Consider the following 18862-nt stretch of genomic DNA (forward strand, 5'->3'; position numbering starts at 1 on the left):
CTTGTTCAGGAGAAGAATAAAAAGTCAAACTTGATAACCACTATTTTGTCATCATTGTATTGTTTTATCTTCTAAGCTCTGATTCCAATTACAATCATCCACTATGTTTAATAGCAGAATTATCACCCAATGAAACAAGATATGGAGAATGAAACAACCATGGAAGAAAACCAGCAACTACCATTAACATACGTCAGCAGTAGCAGGGCCCCACTGCTAAGCAAAGACACAGATAATAGGTCTCCACCAGAAGCAGCAGCTACTAGAGTTGTTATATTCAGCACTCTGGTTGCCATTTCTGGTTCCTTTGTTTTTGGTTCATCTGTAAGTCTTACTTTATTTACTAATTTCTTCCGGCCGGTTTGGTAGGTAATAAACTTTGGTAATGGCATTGAAAATCTTAGCTATTTTAATGATCATACTTATTCAACTTCAATCATTTTATTTTTTCGTAAATTCCGACGCATTACAATTCGAAAAGGTTGTATCAGGTGGTATGGAAATTTTTAAACAATAAAGCCTTTTTATGATCAAAGTTTTATCACCATGAGCATGATATGAAACTTTTGATGAAATTATACACACTATTAATCATTCCAATTATCATTTATTATCATTAATCAAACGGCGGTTCATGTTTTGTTGTTTTTAAATGCTAATTTGGTCTTTAAGTGAGGGTTGTTTAATTGCCCATGTTAAGTAACTCAATTCAATTTGTTGTAATCATTTAGAAGTATCTATCAATTAGAGGTAGACCAAAAATTGATAAATTCTCTAAATACTTTGTGCAATTTAAAAATTATAATATTTTTTTAACAATTTTGTATCTTTAAAGTTAAATATTGTGTCTTCTAATTTTTTTAGGCCAGGACCCTAGGCGGTTGAACATATTGAACTAGAACCTCCCTTGCTATCAATTTTTGAAATACAATAACATTCCAAAAGCAAACGGGATAAAATGATCACGGGTTCGAATCTTAATCACCCTTCAAGAGGCCCCTTTTTTCTCTATGATTCTTTATCTTATGACTTATAGTCTACTTCTAATGCATGATGACTTTTTGGTTAACTTAAAAGCTTTTTTATTGTTCAAAGAGTCAAAAAAAAATATGTTAGTAAATGGGTTTTATTGGAGAACAAATGAATTGTTGCAGGTGGGATTTTCATCACCAGCTGAATCTGGAATGATTTCTGACCTGAGACTAACTTTAGCACAGGTATACATCATCTTTAACTGATAACTATTGGCCTAAATTCCTGTTGGGATATACTGGAGTTTCCAATTATTTTTGCACTTAATTATTTGTCATCTTGAGCAGTTATAAAAGCCCGTGACCCGACCCATTAAAAATTGTCGAACAGCTCGACCCATAAAGAAAATTAACGGGTCAAGGAGGGCTTTTAAGGGGTCATGATTATTCCTCTTTTCTCATTAGTCCAATTCCACCTTAATGGGGTGGGTTGGGGCAGGTCTAACTGGCTTTTGACCTGGCCTGATCTGTTAAGAAATTGAACCATACTGCCCCATTTGAACACCTTTGATTGTGATCACACTAGTTATGTTGTAGTATACTTACAATAATTCTGTTTTAGATTGAGTAGTTGTTTCTAAGCCCTTTTTGATTAGAGGGTAGGCTGAGGGTGGGGAGGGCAGTTGTGAATCCAATCCATGATTTTTCTTAAAAAGTGGTTACTCAGACAAAACCCGATTCTCAAGTAGTTGTTTTTTGGCCCTAGGATCGCGGAAAAACGAAAAAATAAACGGAGCTAAAAAACTACATGTATTTTATGATTTAGCTGCGCTAAATGTATTCATGTTTTCAACGAAGTCTTCAAGTTCAGAGGGAACTTTGAGGGTGTGCGAGGTGATTGACCGCACAAGCCCTCTCTTTCTTCCGTATATGTAAAGGTTAATCAAAAGAAGAAATATGCTAAGTTCATTAATAAAATAAATATATTTATTATAAATAAGGCGCAAAATAAAACTTATGCACAGGGCCCCAATTTTTTCAACACGGCTCTGGTCAAGTTGTAAATTTGGACTTAAATCCTTTCCTTTTCCAGCTGTAACATTTCTCCCAGCTCCTTCTTATGAAATGTGAGGGAGTATTTTTCAGTACACATTTTATGTTTTGGTAACAATATGATGTGTTTGGCATTATTGTTGCTTTATGCAATGCCATTTCTTATATCTTTCAAAATGAAAAACTTACACTACTTGCATAACCTTGGCAAACAGTATTCAGTTTTTGGATCAATATTGACAATTGGAGCAATGATAGGTGCAATACTAAGTGGCAGGATAGCTGATCGTTTTGGAAGAAAAGGCGTAAGTTGTTTAAATATCTCGATTGATGTTTTGTTATATACTACCGCATCACATACTGTTTTCTTTCCATACTTTTCCTGCAGGCTATGGCATTCTCGGAACTTCTATGCTTTGTAGGATGTCTTGCCATCGTATTTGCAAAGGTTTCGATTTTCTGCTTGTGTCATATAAGTATTTTTCGTTGGCAGTCGAAACATTGTACTTCCACAAAGCTCTGTTCTGACTATTAATATTATATTGTGTAACATATAACACAGAAAAATAGCAATCGAATTGATTCAATAAGATGAGTGTTCGGTTTACCCTATACTATTCTGCTGCTCAATCGCAAATAATATTCCCACTAGCTAGTAAATATATTTGGTGCCCACCTGTATTTTCCGCTTGTGTCATATACAGTCGAAACAACATTGTACTTCCACAAAGCTCCGTTCTAACTATTAATATTATATTGTGTAACATGTAACACAGAAAAATAGCAGTCGGATCGACTCAATAAGATGAGTGTTCGGTTTACCTTATACTAGTTTTCTGCTGCTCAATCGCAACTAAGATACCCACTAGCTAATTAACCTTCATACTTTATCTTATGATGTGAATCCCATTTTCTGAAGGTGGCTTGGTTACTTGATACTGCAAGGCTACTGATCGGCATTGGGATTGGAATTCTTTCTTACGCAGTGAGTACAGTATCTTAAACAGTCGTTATGCTCGATTTAGCATCGTGTAACAGAACCAGTATTCACCCGACTTTGTAAACAGGTACCTGTGTATGTGGCCGAGATTACTCCTAAAAACCTTAGAGGGGTGTTTACAGCGGCCCATCAGGTTCTTTTTCGTAACCCAGTAATCCAATTAGGTAATAATTATCAATTCATTGCTTACAGTTAGATGTACTAAATGGCAGCTGATGATTTGCTGTGGTGTATCAATAATGTGGCTTATTGGAACTATTATTCGGTGGCGCATCCTTGCTTTAATCGGTACTCGTTTCCTGAATCCGAACTTTTCACTTAGTAGGAGGTTGTTCGGAATTACATCTTCTTGACTGCGTTTCAGGGACTGTTCCGTGCATTCTGCAGCTTGTAGGTTTATTATTCATCCCAGAGTCCCCACGATGGCTCGTAAGTGAGGATATGTGTATTGTGGCAATCATGTTAATTCAACACAATTTTCATTTTGGTCCGTTTATTTAAGTTTGCAACATTTTCTATGTTGTAACAGTCGTACATTTTCTTTTTTAGGCTCATCTCAAACTCATTTTCCGTACTCTATGTCCTTAATTGGTTATAAACCCCTGCTAGTCCTACAGTGTCCTACATTCTTGCCCTAGGATATCTTATATATTGTGTCTGTAAAGTTGGGATGACCCGGTTAATTGGTTATTAACCGCAGGCGAAAAATTCAAGATGGAAGGAATGTGAAGATGTTTTGAAGTACCTTAGGGGACGACAAGCCAATATTTCACTCGAAGCTACAGAGATTAGGGTGATTCCCCCTGCTTAGATATGAAATTCTATGAATTTTCCTTACTGGGTGTCCTTAATTTGCATAGGATTGAATGAGTAGGGCTCTTACATGTTTCAGGAGTATACAGAAAGCCTTCAAGACTTATCTGAAACGAAGTTTCTTGACCTGTTCCGAAAAGAATATACGCGTTCACTGATAGTGAGTTTCGCAAACATCAGCTGCCGCGCATACATTTATTCGTCCATCAACGTTTTATGCTTTAACGAAGTGCTCGAAATCTTATTCAGGTCGGAGTTGGGCTGATGGTGTTTCAACAATTTGGAGGTGTTAACGGAATTGCATTTTATGCAAGTTCGATATTTGAATCTGCAGGTACTTAAATGCTGAAGAAAGCATATATTTGTCAGTTTTAGAATATTTTTGAGCTATTTTGAGTAAATCGCGAATTTAAAAGGCGAACTAACTAGCAACTTGTGTTTCATTGAGCAATCTCCTTGTGATTCGATCTTGTAATAGTATATGTACTTTCTCAGGTTTCTCAGGAAGAGTGGGGACACTAGCAATGGTTTCACTGCAGGTTTTGTGATCCCACTTATCAGTGTTCTACACAAATTGTGATGACTTCTAAGACATTGCAACTGGTGATACAGGTTCCTATGACGGTTGTGGGCACTCTTTTGATGGATAAATCTGGACGACGACCTCTTCTAATGGTGAGTACTTCTTTGAACATCAAGCGCGCATCCACGTAACATAATTTGACATTTTGAATTTGTGATTCACTCAAAATGACACTGGTGCAAGCACGTGTTCCTATATTGTGAGTCAAATCAAGGGCTCTAAAATCAGTCGTCAATTCAGATTTCGGCTGCTGGTACTTGCTTGGGTTGCTTCTTGACAGGCTTGTCATTTTTATTCCAGGTTTAACTCTTCCCACTTTTTTTCGTTGTTTCGGAAATATCTTGACATTTAAAAGTTCAATCTCTTCATTTGCAGGATCTTCAAATGTGGAATACTAAAGCTCCCTCTTTGGCACTCGTTGGAGTGTTGGTAAGACTCGATTTTCCTAGCCCCTGCATTAGTTTTCGCAAATCTTAACAAGTCTACTCAAAAACTTGCTTAAGATTGTAAGAAATATAACCTCATCGAAACTCAGATCTAGTCTATTGTATAACTAACCGGCAATAGATAGATCATACGTACGCAATCTTACCATGTTCATGTTTTCCCCTTTATCAACTAGTTGGTTATATACGCGTCTTTGATCTAATAACTAGTTTCTATTTTCATTTAGATGTTTTCGGCATCTTTCTCATTGGGCATGGGTGGTGTACCATGGGTTATTATGTCGGAGGTACAATCTACCTATCTTATGTATGATCAAGAAGTTTAGTAGGTTATCATGCCATCATCTAAAGAAATTTGCATTTATATTGTAGATTTTTCCGATTAATGTGAAGGGTTTAGCTGGGAGTCTAGTAACGGTGGTAAACTGGCTCGGTTCGTGGATAGTTTCGTTTGCTTTCAACTTCTTAATGAGCTGGAGTTCCCCTGGTAATGAAAAGTATATCTTTGTTCTGAAGATTACAAGTTATTGAGATAGATATTCTGAAAATCGAAATTTCGATAACAGGTACTTTCTTCATATTTTGTGTGATTTGTGGTTCAACGGTCATGTTTGTTGCAATACTTGTACCGGAGACTAAGGGACGCACCTTAGAGGAGATTCAAGCATCCATGACATTGGGTAGATAGATGGCAAAGTTATGTGAAAAAATTTTCCTAGCTTTATCATTCATCCTCTTGATTAGGTTATATGCATATGTCCTATAACACTTGTTGAATGATATATTATGCACATTCCTATAATTTAATGATGTGAAAGATCATGTGATTCCTGGTGGAGAATGAAGAATATATCATATTGTTGGTTAGGAGTTTAAAATCTACCGACATTAAATTTTTGTGAAAATTTTGTCCTTAAAACTATAGTAGCATTAATAGTTGAAGAAGAGCCTCAATTTACTAAACATCAATAATAAGGCCTTCATACTCTTTCCTCTGCCTCTGCTAAACTTTATCACTCTCAAATCCTTTACTAATAATTTTCTGATTAAAATCTGTAATTTGAAATCAATACTTATTTTCAAACACAACATTCTACAGTTGTATGGGAATTTTTATGAAGCAAATTACATACCATGTGATTTTATAAGTTACCTGTAATCATACTACAATAATGTCAAATAAATGAAGTAGTACTACACAAAATCACATGTCATTTAGGTTTTAGTTTGGCATATACATCACAAAATCACATGATTAGTATACATGATTTACATAAATTTAGTTACCAACACATATTAGCAATCTCTCCCACCCAAATTTAATCATCATAATCTCATTAAACCCTCCAAATTACACAAATTAACTACCCATATAACTCAAAAACTAATCAATTCCCTAATCAACAATGGCAAACCCACCAAGTACACCTAAACAATCACCTTTGCTCAGCTCACCCATTCCCAAAACTCGAGGCTCGCTCCACAAGACCTTAGCCGGTGCTGCGAGCCTCGCAAACCTTCTACCAACCGGAAATGTCCTTATGTTTCAAGCACTAACCCCTACCTTATCCCAAAACGGCTCATGTCATACCATCAGCAAATACTTAACCATTGCACTGATCATACTATGTGCTTTAACCTGTTTTCTATCCTCCTTCACTGATAGTTTCATAGGCCCAACGGGTAAGCTCTTTTATGGGATCGCTACCCCGAATGGGCTATATGTGATCAATGCAATTAGATGGGAGGACGACGAGCAAGAAATACGTAGAGAAGCCAAAGATATGAACAAATTTAGTGTTAAGTTCATAGACTTTGTTCATGCATTTTTGTCATTAGTTGTGTTTTTGGTATTTGCAATAAATGATCCTTATGTGTTCAAGTGTTTTCTTGGGAATTTAGAAGATAATCAATGGGTTAATACTTTGATTCTGAATTTGCCTCTTGGAGTTGGGGCTTTGTCTAGTTTCTTGTTTCTTCTTTTTCCTACTATTAGAAGGGGGATTGGATATGCTGATCACAAAGCTACTAATTAGTTTTGTGTTTGATTATTTAAACATTGGTTTTTATCCCCCATGATTTATTTGTATTATAGTTGAAGACTTTGTAGGTATACAAGCAGCGGTGAATTCAAGATATTAATTTAAGGTGAGCTGAACACTCATCTCTACATGTGTATAGAACCAACTTAATTATCGTGTTTATTAATTTTACATAATAAATATTCACTACTAAAAAATATTGGGATTGTAGCCGCTATTTAGCGACAAAATAATTTTATGGTTGTTGTTATTGATAAAATCGATTTTGTAGTGGCTAGTGACGAAATTGCAAAAGGAATAATATATAGTAGTCAAACAATGAAAACGACCAACGAATTCACGACATTTAACTGAATAGTTGCAAATAGCGACAAAATAGTAAAGAAACAACAACGGCCTAATCTCAGACCGAACCGAACTGAAAAAAACCCGTATTAGACTAGATAGAACTAGTCCGGTATCTGATCTTAACATATTCAAAAATCCGATCTTTCGATTCGGTGCACATCCCTTATGTGAAATTTTGCCTAATCGACATAACAAGATTGCTACTATTTGATACTCCTAATAAGGACACTGATTGAGATGGGATGGCCGGATGGGCGAGAATTGGTACATACCTGATCCCTCACCATCCTTATCAGCCCTTTTTTCTTATTATAATTACTACACTTTTTATTTGGTGTTATTTAATATACATTTTTAATTTTTAATATTTTTAATTTCATATGATAAAAAATTCTAAAAAATTAATATTATAAAAATATGTTTTACTTTATACATGAAGAAATATATACCAAATAAGATCAGTAAATAAACAGTAATTGCTACAAAAACTACAACAACTATTAAAATGCTAATTTTTCGGTCTTTTATAAAAAAAAATACTGAGTGACTACTTTTCTATGTAAGGCAAAGTATATGGCTAGCTTGCTCACCAAGGGAAACTTTTTTTTTTTTTGTTGATATTGAAAGTTGAGGTAAAAGAAACACAGACAAAATGTAGAGAAAGAGCCAATCCCATTTTTGTGGTATGATAGAGATAAAACCAATCTACACCAACTGTTACCAGGTATTTTTTGACCGTATTTTCCTTTATCAATGTAAGTTGTCGTTTTTCTTCCCTCCCCAAATCTTGATCATAGTTATCTATGATAGTATGATGATGACACTCAATGACACGTCATTAGAGTATTAATTATAGAAATACTTATATATATTCTTATCAATTAGAAACTTTCCACCTTTTTATTCTATTCTCTAACAGAATTTATCACTTTTGACTACTTGTAAATCTCATGACTAGTTTGAGTTGGAAGCAATATATAACAATTAAATTTTACAAGATTATGATATTGCGAATTGAGTCAATTCAAAATCAAAATAATCCCACTTTAAGTCAATCTCTAGCTACTAAATTCTCAAATTAATAGTTTTATCGAATTTGATTTGACTTCGAGTATGATTGAATTAAAATTGGATTGTATTAACCTGACTCAATATAAATCCGAGAAGAATTATATTGGTGGATGAGTTTAGGAGTAAATGTGTGAATAATTTAAAAATTAAATTCTAACAAAATCAACAAGAGTTAGAAAGACTACATAATTACAAACTTTTAAATCTCATGACACTATTTTTCTATTCCCTTGAATTTACTATAATTTATAATTTTAGTCTTCGACACTTGATCAGTTATAGTATTTTTATTTTGTTTTTAGAATTAAGTCACTCTTTCACCAATCTTATAATTGTACAACAAATATAGTTTATATCCATCCATTTTATTGTTAAATAGTTTTGGTCTGTTCTATTAAATTTATCATAAGAATTAAAATTTGAGACATTTATAAATGACAAAATATAAGTACAACGATTGAGACCAGAGATCATGTAAAATTTTAACAAACATGTAAAAATTTATAGTTAATGAACCAAGAAGACAAGTGAATGAAAACAAAAGGAATAACGATTACTACTTACTAGTACCTTATAATTTAATGGATAATTTAGCCTTTGGGAATATTTAAAATAAACAAGTTTCTTTTAACTAAAATTTTAAAAATAAGTTTAATCTTAAATTTAAAGTAATTTTCAAAACAAAAAACCATTTCTATGTACGAGCTTAAAAAACAAAAAAAAAAAAAAAAAAAAAAAAATCAATATTAAAAGTTAAAAAGTTACCATGAAATTGTTCACTGACAACTAACAAATGTAACCAAGGGAGTAATACTCTACAGTCTAAAGAGGCAAAGGTTTTAACATTTACAGGCTACAGCAGATTGAACTTCGCTAAAAAGTCAGAAATATAAGTAGTCTTACATCAAAATCCAGTATATTACACGAAAAGTAGTTTAAGTAAATAACGGTGATTTGTAATACCGATAAATTACTTTTATGTGGAAGATTTTTAAAGGGTGGAGCTTTTAGATCTAGTTTTTTTTTTGTTTTATTTACTAAATTGACATTTATTTTGTATTTTTATAGTGATTTACAAATTATAGTGATTGATTAGAAATTTCTGACACGTAAAGTATTCCAAGATAAATGTTGGCAAGATAAAATTGATTTAAATTTAATTAAAATTAAGTAGTCATACATCAAACTCCACTACTACCTATGACATTTTTAGTGGAAACTATTTTATAAAGAGAGTCTTAATGAAAAATAGAAATAATTAATTGAATAATTAAATTGGGTACCGAAGGAATCTACTAACTCGCTTTCCTGGGTTCGATCCGTATAGCTACACCACCTATACGTATACCGTGTGCTTGTGGTCAAATAAAATTTACACATCAGAAATGATTTGATTCAATTCGAAATAAATCATATGTACGAAATATTTACTTACACAAAAAATTTAAAATTGACTCAACTCAATATCGACTAATCGTAATCTAAACTTTTCAAACACCCGATAATATACACCTCTAGATTATATAAAATTGTTGAAAAATCCTCTACATTATGCAAGACTAAAAAGGGCATATTGCTAATGAATAAATAACGTCTCTAGTCTCTGTCTCCTGAATTTGTTACGTTTTTAATAAATTCCTTAAATTTCTTTTTTTGGAAATGATTTGATATTTTTTCTACTAACCCACTGGCAAACTTAATCTTTATTAAATTTAAAAAGATACTTTAAAAGGTATTTTAAGGCAAAAGCTAAATAAATAATATATTTGAATGACTAAATTTGGATATAAAATAAAACTTAGTAATACTTTAATATTTTTTGATTTGGTAATAAATTTTAATTTTTTTGTCATATTAAATTAGATAGTATTTTCTTCGTTTTCTAATGTTCTTTTCGTTTAGATATTCCCGTCTTTAAATTTCATAAAATTTTTTTAGACACATATAAAAGATAAAATATATTCATGTGAAATATCGTTAAATTAATTTTTTCGCCAGGGTATTTTTAAAACATAAAGTATTGAGAATCGCAAAACTTAACCCCTAACCTTCTATAATTTCCATATAAAAACCCATTTCCATCTCCAAAAAAATTATGTAAGATTACAATTTCTCCAATTTAAAAAAAAACCATTTCAAAATTTGTTTTCTATCACCTTCATACCTTTGGGTTTATTTCCCAATTATCTAATTATCATTTCAAAATGGGCAAAAACAAAAAATTCCCAAGAAAAACAAAAGAAAGAGTAGCAACAAAAACAGTGCCCACTTTTTCTTGGAAACACGCTGGGAAAATTTTTGACAGTGTTAAGATTTAAAAGGTCAATTTTAATACTTAAAAAATTAATTTTAAGACTTCAAAGACCAATTATATTAAATTCTCATTTTAACTTTAAAATAAGATAGCTCAAGCATTAAAATAGATATTAAAAACTTAAAATTGGACATTTTAAGTCTTAAAATTGAATTTTTAAGTTTTGAAATTGTCCTTTTAAGTCTTAAAATTAATATATCAGAATATTTTTAAAAAATTATTAGGCCTGAGCCAGTTGCCCGGCTAAGGCCGTCTCACAGGAGAGTAATGCTTTCTTTAATCAAACTTATTTTTCAAAGTTTGAAAACAAATCACTTTCGGAACGAATATGGTTGAATTTTCAAAAGTACGAATATGGTTGGATTTTCAAAAGTTTAAATTAGTTAACGAGTATAAATTGTCTTGCAACTTAGTTATAATTGAGAATTGTACATATTAATAAATTTAACAAACCAAAACAAAAAATATATATTTAAAAAATAGGAAAATTATTTTTCAAAGTTTGCAGGCCGATGAATGGATGGTTGTAGGCCGGTGTTCGATGGTGGCGGCTGTTGTTGATATGGCTGTGGGAGGCTGATTGGTGGTGGGGTAGCCGGTTGGTGGTGGAGGAGGAGGGTTGGGGTGTGAAGAAGTGTTTTTTTACTTTTTTTTTTCCTTTATTTCTTTATTTTATTTTTCTTTGTTTTTTAAATGGAGGTAACCTGCTATCTTAGGTTACCAGGTTGTAGTGTATGCCTTGAACAAATTCAAGTCAAAGTTGGGATTATTAAAAAATTCAAGCCAATTTTCCTAAAAAAATAAAGATAATAAATAACTAAAAAAATTATAAATCCAAATATCCAATTTTTTCATATTCTGATCTGAATCGGATATTTTTGCACACCCTTACCTTTAACAACAAAAGTCTAGTATATTATTATTAATAATTTTTTTAGAGAATTATATTATTATTATTATTATTATTATTATTATTATTATTATTATTATTATATTCCAATCTCATATCGTAGAAAGAAACTTTACACAGGAAGTTGATGGGGAGTCGAACAACAATAAGAAGATTTATAATTAATTTCAATCAATAATAAAAATCAAATGATAAAAATGAATTATAAGCATTAGGAAAAAACTACTATTTAGGAGAAGTAAAAGCTAATTTCATCAATAAAACTCAGTTTCAATCAACAATATTCTAAAAATAGAGTAATTATTAGTTTATTATTGTAAAAGAATAGATAAAGTGATTTATTAATGTTAAAAAATAAATTTTTCTGAATCCGAATACAAAATACATTTTGCAAATCTAAAAACACCTCTCCAATTTGTCTTGCCATAGAATTTTAGTCTAATCCATGCAAAAAAAAACACACCTCATACTCATACGTTGTTTTCTAAAAAAAACTTATCTCAAAAAAAAAAAAAATAAAAAATTTATGAATTGGCATTTGCAAACACATAGTGAAAACTTAACAATTAACATAGATGAAACCAATGTACTCCAATTGTTGTCCAAAACAAAAACTCAAAATCTTTATTCTCTAAAATTGTTTTGAGCTGTCTTCATTACCGAAAACATGGTTTTACATTTTTAATTATTATCTTAATTACACTCAATCACACGCCATTAAAGTATTAATTTTAGAAATACTTATATATATTTTTTCATCAATTAGAAACTTTTCTCCTTTTTATTCTCCAACAGAATCTATCTCTTTATAAATTAATAATCAAATAAATCTTGATTTAAATAATTTTTTACACCTCTATCCCTAATCAACAATAAGTGGGACCCATATTCATCCTTCTTCACACCCAACTCATTTTCCTTCCTCATTTCCCTTCTCTTTCCAAAATCCAACCTTTTTTTTTTTTTTTTTTTTTTATTGTGAGCATCATATTTATATAGCAAAGCCAAACCCTACCCATACCAAATGCACTAAAAGGGAAAATAAAAAGTGAATTAATTTACAAAAGAGAGAAAAAAAAAAAGCCACAAAAATATTAAAGAAAAGATGATAAATGGTTGCAATAAGAGTGTGAATGCTTTCTTCACCCTTTCTTCTTCTTCTTCTTCTTCAATATGGGATGAAATTTCCTTTGACGCATTTCATCAAACACTTGGTGTGCCTTCATCTCCACCAATTCCATCTTCTTTTCAGGCCACTAATCTTAACCAAATCTTAAAACCGTTACAACCCATCAAACGAGTTGACTCCAATTTCACAAATTCCACCCAAAAAATTTCTGAGAATAAAAATAATTACTGTCACATCGATCTGATGTCGTGCACAGAAAGTTTAGGGTTAGAAAGTTCTGATGAAATTATTTCAAGTTTTGACGATCTGGGTAACTTTAAAAATAACAGTAAATCTCGTACAAATGAAGATTTCTCTTCTCCTTCGTCGCCGTTACTGTCTTCATCGAGTAGTTGTTTGAGAAAAAAATGGGAGGAGAAGAAATTTCCGCCACCAATAACATCTTTGAGTGAGAATGGAAGGAGGAATTTTGTATTAAAATCAGATAGAAGAGATGGAAGATTAGAAATTGTTAGGGTTATGATTGAACGGCCAGAAATTCTTATATCTTCAAGGGAGAATGGACGGCTTATAATGAATCTTGTTTCAAATGATGATGATGATTATGATTGTAATGATGATGATGATGATGACTATGAATATGATTATAATGATGATGATGACAAAACAGAGGAAATTGAAGAAGATGAAAAAAAAACAGAGGAGAGGGGAAGGAAAATTCTGGCGTTACGAAGATGTTTTCATCACCAACGTCAGATAAGTGTATGGGGTCCACAACAGCATAGATTTGTGACGACTGTATGATCTTTTCATAGAGATGCGGTACAGGATTACATCAAATTATTTAATTATTTTTTTATATAGTCAAATTCTTAGAGATTTATACATTTTGAGTTTTTGATCGCTAGTTTTGACGGTACAATCTAGAAACTTCTTTTTTATTATCGTTGGGGTTTGATCCTATTTTCCCTTTTTACTTCTTTTTAATGTTTTTTTGGTTTTTAGATATTTTTGTATGGGTTTAGATTTTTAATTTAGAGGTAGCAAAAGAAAATTTATATTTTTTTTATACTATTACGGAGTAAGCTAAATAGAGAAGAGGAATTAAAGATGAAAAGTTTATGTTGAATTGAATTAAAAATTTTATTTAAAAGTAGTATTTTATCTATTTTATTTCAAATGTGGTATTTGTTTTTTTTATGTTTATCAATGCATTAATTTTGTACTTAATAGCGATAAAGGTGTATAATTAAAAATTATAAAATCTAGATACTAATATATCTTATGTTAAGACGAATTATACAAAATCTTATTTGACTATGTTTTAATATATAAATTAAGAATAATATATAAATTAATAAATAATGACAATGATAATTTTATTTTTCTTTATTTTATCTTTAATTTAAATGTCTTTTTTCTCTCATAATACCAATATAATCATTACTTTACACTACTATTTAATTAAAAAAATACTCACTTACTACAAAGATTTTCATTTTCTTAATTTGTGTGAAAAATTGGACAATCTTTTAAGAACGGTGCGAACTATTTATTTATTATCAATTAAAGATTAATTAGTGTATTAGATTGGATAAAAAATGAAATGGTGCAACTAGTTGGCAAACGTGTAGCATTATACTTGTGGAGTAATAGTAATTAAGGACAATTACTCACTTCTATGGCACTTAATAAAGAGAAAAATGCTCTACTTTTCAAACAACGAACAAATTATTCAGCTCCTAACGTATTATTTACTTATTTCACTTGTTCGAAAATATATGTATCGACTTTTAATCGAGGAAAAATTGGTTTTAAAACTCTTAACTTTGTGTGCTTCAATTGTAAAAAACTTGTGGTTTTTATCATCTAAAAATCTCAAATTTATTGAGTATTTTATTTTTAAAATACCTAGCTTATTGATGACAATTATAAAAGTTAAAAACACTTATGTGACATCATTTTATTGTTTTGTGTATATTTTCTTTTAAATTTTTTTTAAAAAGTTATGATTCTTAAATGATATTTCAAAATTGAGATTTTTTATAATAAAATGAAAAGTTAAGATTTTTTATTAATATTCTAAAATTGAAAATTTTTAAATCAAAACATGGAATTTTGAAAATCAATTTTTCTTTAGTTAATTTTATCAACACTTCCATACAAACTGTTGAAGCAAGAGCCAATTCCAACAATATTGATGATGGCTTTGAGCATCTCGTAGCTCATGCCATATCTCGCACACTTGAGAGTGGTGCGGAGTGTACCATGGGAAGTGGAGTGCTAAGGTTTGGTTCACTTGACCAAGTGTTTGATGATGATGATTTGAAGAAGTTTATGAAAGGATTGGAGTGTCTTGATCAAGGCAAGGCACGAATGAAGGAAGGGTCGAGCAAAGCAGTAGGACAGCAGGTCACTGAGGTTCCCGCTCGATAGGTCGAGCTGCTCTGGCTCAATCGAGCAGTTTGAGAAGAGCTGGACAGTAGCCTCTGGAAGATGGCTTGGGTCGAGCGAAGATCAGCCACACGAACGGAATGCTTTTGTTTTTTAACTCGGTTTTTGTGGGCCTTTTAAGGCTTTGTCCTAGTGTTCTCTAATGTGTCTTAGGACTATATAAGGGGTCTTGGGAGATCATTAGGGTTCAAGAGAGAACCTAATACTAAGAGATAACTAGGATTTTAGCCAAGAGAGTTTTCTCCATTGTATTAGGGTATTTGAGGGAGATTGACACCAAGATTCAATCTTTTGCTTTGAGAGTGTGTTCTTGAAGCTTGTAAGGTGAGTCATTAATGTATTCTTGTTTATATTAACGATAAGATACTTTGTTTAAGTAGGAGGTATTCGTAGATACCTCATATATTGTGTGTTGTTGTCCATTGTTGTTGGTACTCTGTTTTTGGTGTTTGTTTTGCACTTGTTTTTTCTTTTTATTTCTTCACCATTGCACTAGGCCATTCACAATACAAACAATTCATCCAGTTACTTAGTTAAATTTGATAATTGAACCATAATTGGTCTTGGTGACTACAAATCTCCAATACTTCTTTCGTTCTGAAATACTTGCTATATGTTATGATTATTGGCCTTATTCATCATTTAAACTTATTTTATGTATTGCAGATAATGTGTAGGAAAAAATATAATCAAATGAAATTTTGTTTGAATCTTCTAATTGCATACTTTCATAATATTAATTTTTCATAAATTTTAAATGTGCATAGTTTAATATATAATGATCAAAATAATATAGTACATTGAATTGCATAAAAAATCAAATATAACAACTATAATGGAACAGAGAAAGTATATAATATGTACTACTAGCTAGATATCCGCTCCTTGATGGACACATTCGATATTTTTAAGACAAAATTTAATTCTTATTTAGTAAACAGTTTTAATTCAGGATGAAATTTCAAATTAAACACAAATATTCTTTAATTATGCTAATAAGAATATATGATAAACTAAGATTAGCTTTTAAATTGATTTTTAAAATCTAAAACATATGAGGTATATACAAGTTCTGCTATATTTTTTGTAATCTGTTTTATAGATTTTATTTTTTTACACTTTTTAATTCGCATTCCTATGGATTACTAATACTTTCCTATTACAATAAAACTTTTATTTTCTTCTATTATCTTAAATTGCCACTAATTATACTTGTGGTAAAGGTCGTGATTAGTCAATTTTGGATATTATTATGTGATATCAGTGTTATGTTATGGACTTATGGTTGTAACTTGTAAGGTTGTTCCCTACCTTCATCTTTTCCAAATATGACACTTTGTTTGGTCAATAACATCATCCCAATTATATTTATAAATCAATCATTCATAGTGGAAGAAAATATTAAATTAAAATACAAAAAGAAAAAAAAGGCTCAAAGAATCACATCACTCCTTTTTTATATGTCATTTTCCATAACTTTACAAATAGAATTATTCGGAAATTGGAATCTTGAATAACTATACTTGCTCCGTCATAATACTTATATTTATTATAATTATTATATTTTTTGTTGTTTTATAATACTTATATTCTTTTTATATTTGAGAAAAAGCAACATAAATAATGTTTTATCATATCTCTATTTTATTCTTATTTATTACATTATTACTTATTTTCAAAAAAAAAAATCACATTTTTACTTTTTCACCTATCTAAAAATGCAAGTAATTAGGAATTAGGGTACTACTACTCTGTCTATTATAGATTGAATCAAAGAAAAACTTAATATTTTTTGGGATATTATCAATAGTACCCCTGTATTATAACAATTTATCAATGGTACCCACGTTAATTCCAATGGTACCCCCCAACTATATGCTAATTACAACCGTGACACTATTGTACTTTTTTCCGTTAAATGCCCGTTAAATCTCGAATTTGACCTAACCATGGTTAGTTTCTTCTTCTTCCCTTTTCCCTTTCCTCTTCCTGCTCTCTTTCCATGGCTGCTTCATCTCAAGCCCGACAATGATCAACCCGAATATGCAGAAAGTACCAGCTGTTTCCTCCACTCCTCCCTAAGTCTTCCTTCTTAATTCCCCCTCTTAATATTTATAGTCTTCTCTTCTTCCTTACTCCAATCTTTTACCACTTTCTTCTTTCTCTATCTTCCTCTGTTTTACCTTCATTAATCAAGCTTTGAGCTTTCTCATTAATGGCTGACTATGAAACCCTAACCCACCAAAACCCACTTGTAAAACTGTAAATTTAGCTTAATGAAACTTTACCCACATAAAATGAAGCAACTTTGCGCTATATTGTTGCTCTTTTCTCTTTACCCTTATCTGTTTTTTCCTGTTTTTTCTGCTTCTCCTCCTTCTAATGGAAAAAACTAGAGATGCTCAGAACAACGCGAGCCAACAACAATATAACCAGCTTACGAACCTGCTAACCGCTATATACCTTAAGGGTAACAGTATCAGTGGTGAGATTCTAGTTGAAATTAGTCAATTACAGAATCTTCATGTGCTGGATCTCAGTGAAAAAAAATTCACAGGCAGCATTCCATCAAAATTTTCCAACCTGATGAACCTTGAAATGCTAGACCTCTCGAGGAATCAGTTGACTGGAGAAATTCTAGCATCGTTGCAAAGCCTAATTTCTTATCGAAGTTCAATGTATCCTTCAACAATCTCGACGAATCGATACCAACAGGTGGTCAGTTTGACACTTTTACAGAATCTAGCTATATGGGAAATCCAAGGCTTTGCGGCCGAGTTCTACATCATCATCCTTGTCGAGTTTGATGAACTGGATTTTGTTGTCGAGCAACAAATTGAGTGGAGTTATACCATCTTGGATTGGTAAATTGAGTAATCTTGCCATTCTCAACCTCTCGAACAACTCATTTTATGGTGAAATCCCAGCTGAGATAAAGCAGCCATGGAAGGAGAGAAGGAAGAGGAGAGGGAAAAGGAAAGAAGAAGAAGAAGAAACTAACTATGGTTAGGTCAAATTTGAGATTTAACGGAAAAAAGTACAATAGTGTCACGATTGTAATTAACGGAAAAAAGCAGCCATTGGAATTAACGTGGGTACCATTGATAAATTGCTATAATACAGGGGTATCATTGATAATATCCTTTTTTTATAATTATTTTTTTTTTCAATTAAATAACAAAAGACATAGTAATGAACATAGTAATAAAATGCATAAAGAACTAAGAACAAGTAAAATAAAATAAAAGAGAAAGACATTGTAGAATATACAAGTATACGGGTTGCCTCCCGCAAAGGGCTTGTTGAACGTCTGTAGCTCGACGTGACTCAACCTAGTTAACTAGGTTTGATATATAGGACATCTGAGACCTCAATCGACTCTTCAACATGATAGTGATGCTTAGAACAATGACCACTCACCTTGAAGGTGTTAGTTGGCCCTTGAACCTTAATGGGGCCATGTGGAAAAACTCTAGTCACCTTAAACGGTCCTGACCATTTAGATTTCAACTTTCCAACAAAGAATTTCAGTCGGGAGTTATTAACTAACACCAGGTCACCTACTTTAAATTCACGTCTGATAAGCCTTTGATCGTGCCATCTTTTGGTTTTCTCTTTGTATAGCAAGGCACTCTCGTAGGCGTCCAGACAGATCTGATCAAGTTCATTAATGTCAAGAAATCTTTTACTACCTGCGGCTTTGAGATCGAAGTTGAGGGTTTTAACGG

The 18862-nt window shown here is 31.6% G+C and overlaps 3 protein-coding genes across 4 annotated transcripts; all 3 read left to right on the plus strand.

The window, feature by feature from the left end:
- The first annotated feature begins 32 nt into the window (after nucleotides 1-32).
- On the plus strand, nucleotides 33-5707 carry LOC130828198 (sugar transporter ERD6-like 5). 2 transcript variants are annotated; one of them, XM_057694047.1, is made up of 18 exons: nucleotides 33-324; nucleotides 1155-1217; nucleotides 2240-2329; nucleotides 2413-2472; nucleotides 2944-3009; nucleotides 3092-3157; nucleotides 3237-3312; nucleotides 3389-3453; nucleotides 3725-3817; nucleotides 3917-3997; nucleotides 4087-4171; nucleotides 4333-4376; nucleotides 4450-4512; nucleotides 4661-4720; nucleotides 4796-4849; nucleotides 5094-5153; nucleotides 5239-5353; nucleotides 5433-5707. In XM_057694047.1, the coding sequence occupies exons 1-18, from the start codon at nucleotides 130-132 to the stop codon at nucleotides 5552-5554; spliced, it is 1458 nt and encodes a 485-aa protein (XP_057550030.1). In that variant the 5' UTR covers nucleotides 33-129; the 3' UTR covers nucleotides 5555-5707. The 2 variants fall into 2 exon arrangements, with proteins under 2 accessions (XP_057550030.1, XP_057550031.1); XM_057694048.1 differs by lacking the exon at nucleotides 4661-4720 and having other exon boundaries at nucleotides 79-324.
- A 139-nt stretch (nucleotides 5708-5846) lies between these two features.
- LOC130828199 (protein DMP10) lies at nucleotides 5847-7576 on the plus strand. Its single transcript, XM_057694049.1, has one exon. The coding sequence runs from the start codon at nucleotides 6273-6275 to the stop codon at nucleotides 6900-6902; it is 630 nt and encodes a 209-aa protein (XP_057550032.1). The 5' UTR covers nucleotides 5847-6272; the 3' UTR covers nucleotides 6903-7576.
- A 4935-nt stretch (nucleotides 7577-12511) lies between these two features.
- On the plus strand, nucleotides 12512-13908 carry LOC130797198 (uncharacterized). The gene has a single exon (XM_057659692.1). The coding sequence runs from the start codon at nucleotides 12657-12659 to the stop codon at nucleotides 13482-13484; it is 828 nt and encodes a 275-aa protein (XP_057515675.1). The 5' UTR covers nucleotides 12512-12656; the 3' UTR covers nucleotides 13485-13908.
- Nucleotides 13909-18862: the final 4954 nt, after the last annotated feature.

Source organism: Amaranthus tricolor, chromosome 12, assembly GCF_026212465.1.
Source record: "Amaranthus tricolor cultivar Red isolate AtriRed21 chromosome 12, ASM2621246v1, whole genome shotgun sequence".
NCBI classification, from domain to species: domain Eukaryota; kingdom Viridiplantae; phylum Streptophyta; class Magnoliopsida; order Caryophyllales; family Amaranthaceae; genus Amaranthus; species Amaranthus tricolor.

Coding starts and splice junctions, on each gene's coding strand:
- LOC130828198 (XM_057694047.1), top strand. CDS start 130: ATGAAACAAGATATGGAGAATGAAACAACCATGGAAGAAAACCAGCAA. Junction 325..1,154: donor CCTTTGTTTTTGGTTCATCT/GTAAGTCTTACT, acceptor GAATTGTTGCAG/GTGGGATTTTCATCACCAGC. Junction 3,313..3,388: donor GCGCATCCTTGCTTTAATCG/GTACTCGTTTCC, acceptor ACTGCGTTTCAG/GGACTGTTCCGTGCATTCTG.
- LOC130828199 (XM_057694049.1), top strand. CDS start 6,273: ATGGCAAACCCACCAAGTACACCTAAACAATCACCTTTGCTCAGCTCA.
- LOC130797198 (XM_057659692.1), top strand. CDS start 12,657: ATGATAAATGGTTGCAATAAGAGTGTGAATGCTTTCTTCACCCTTTCT.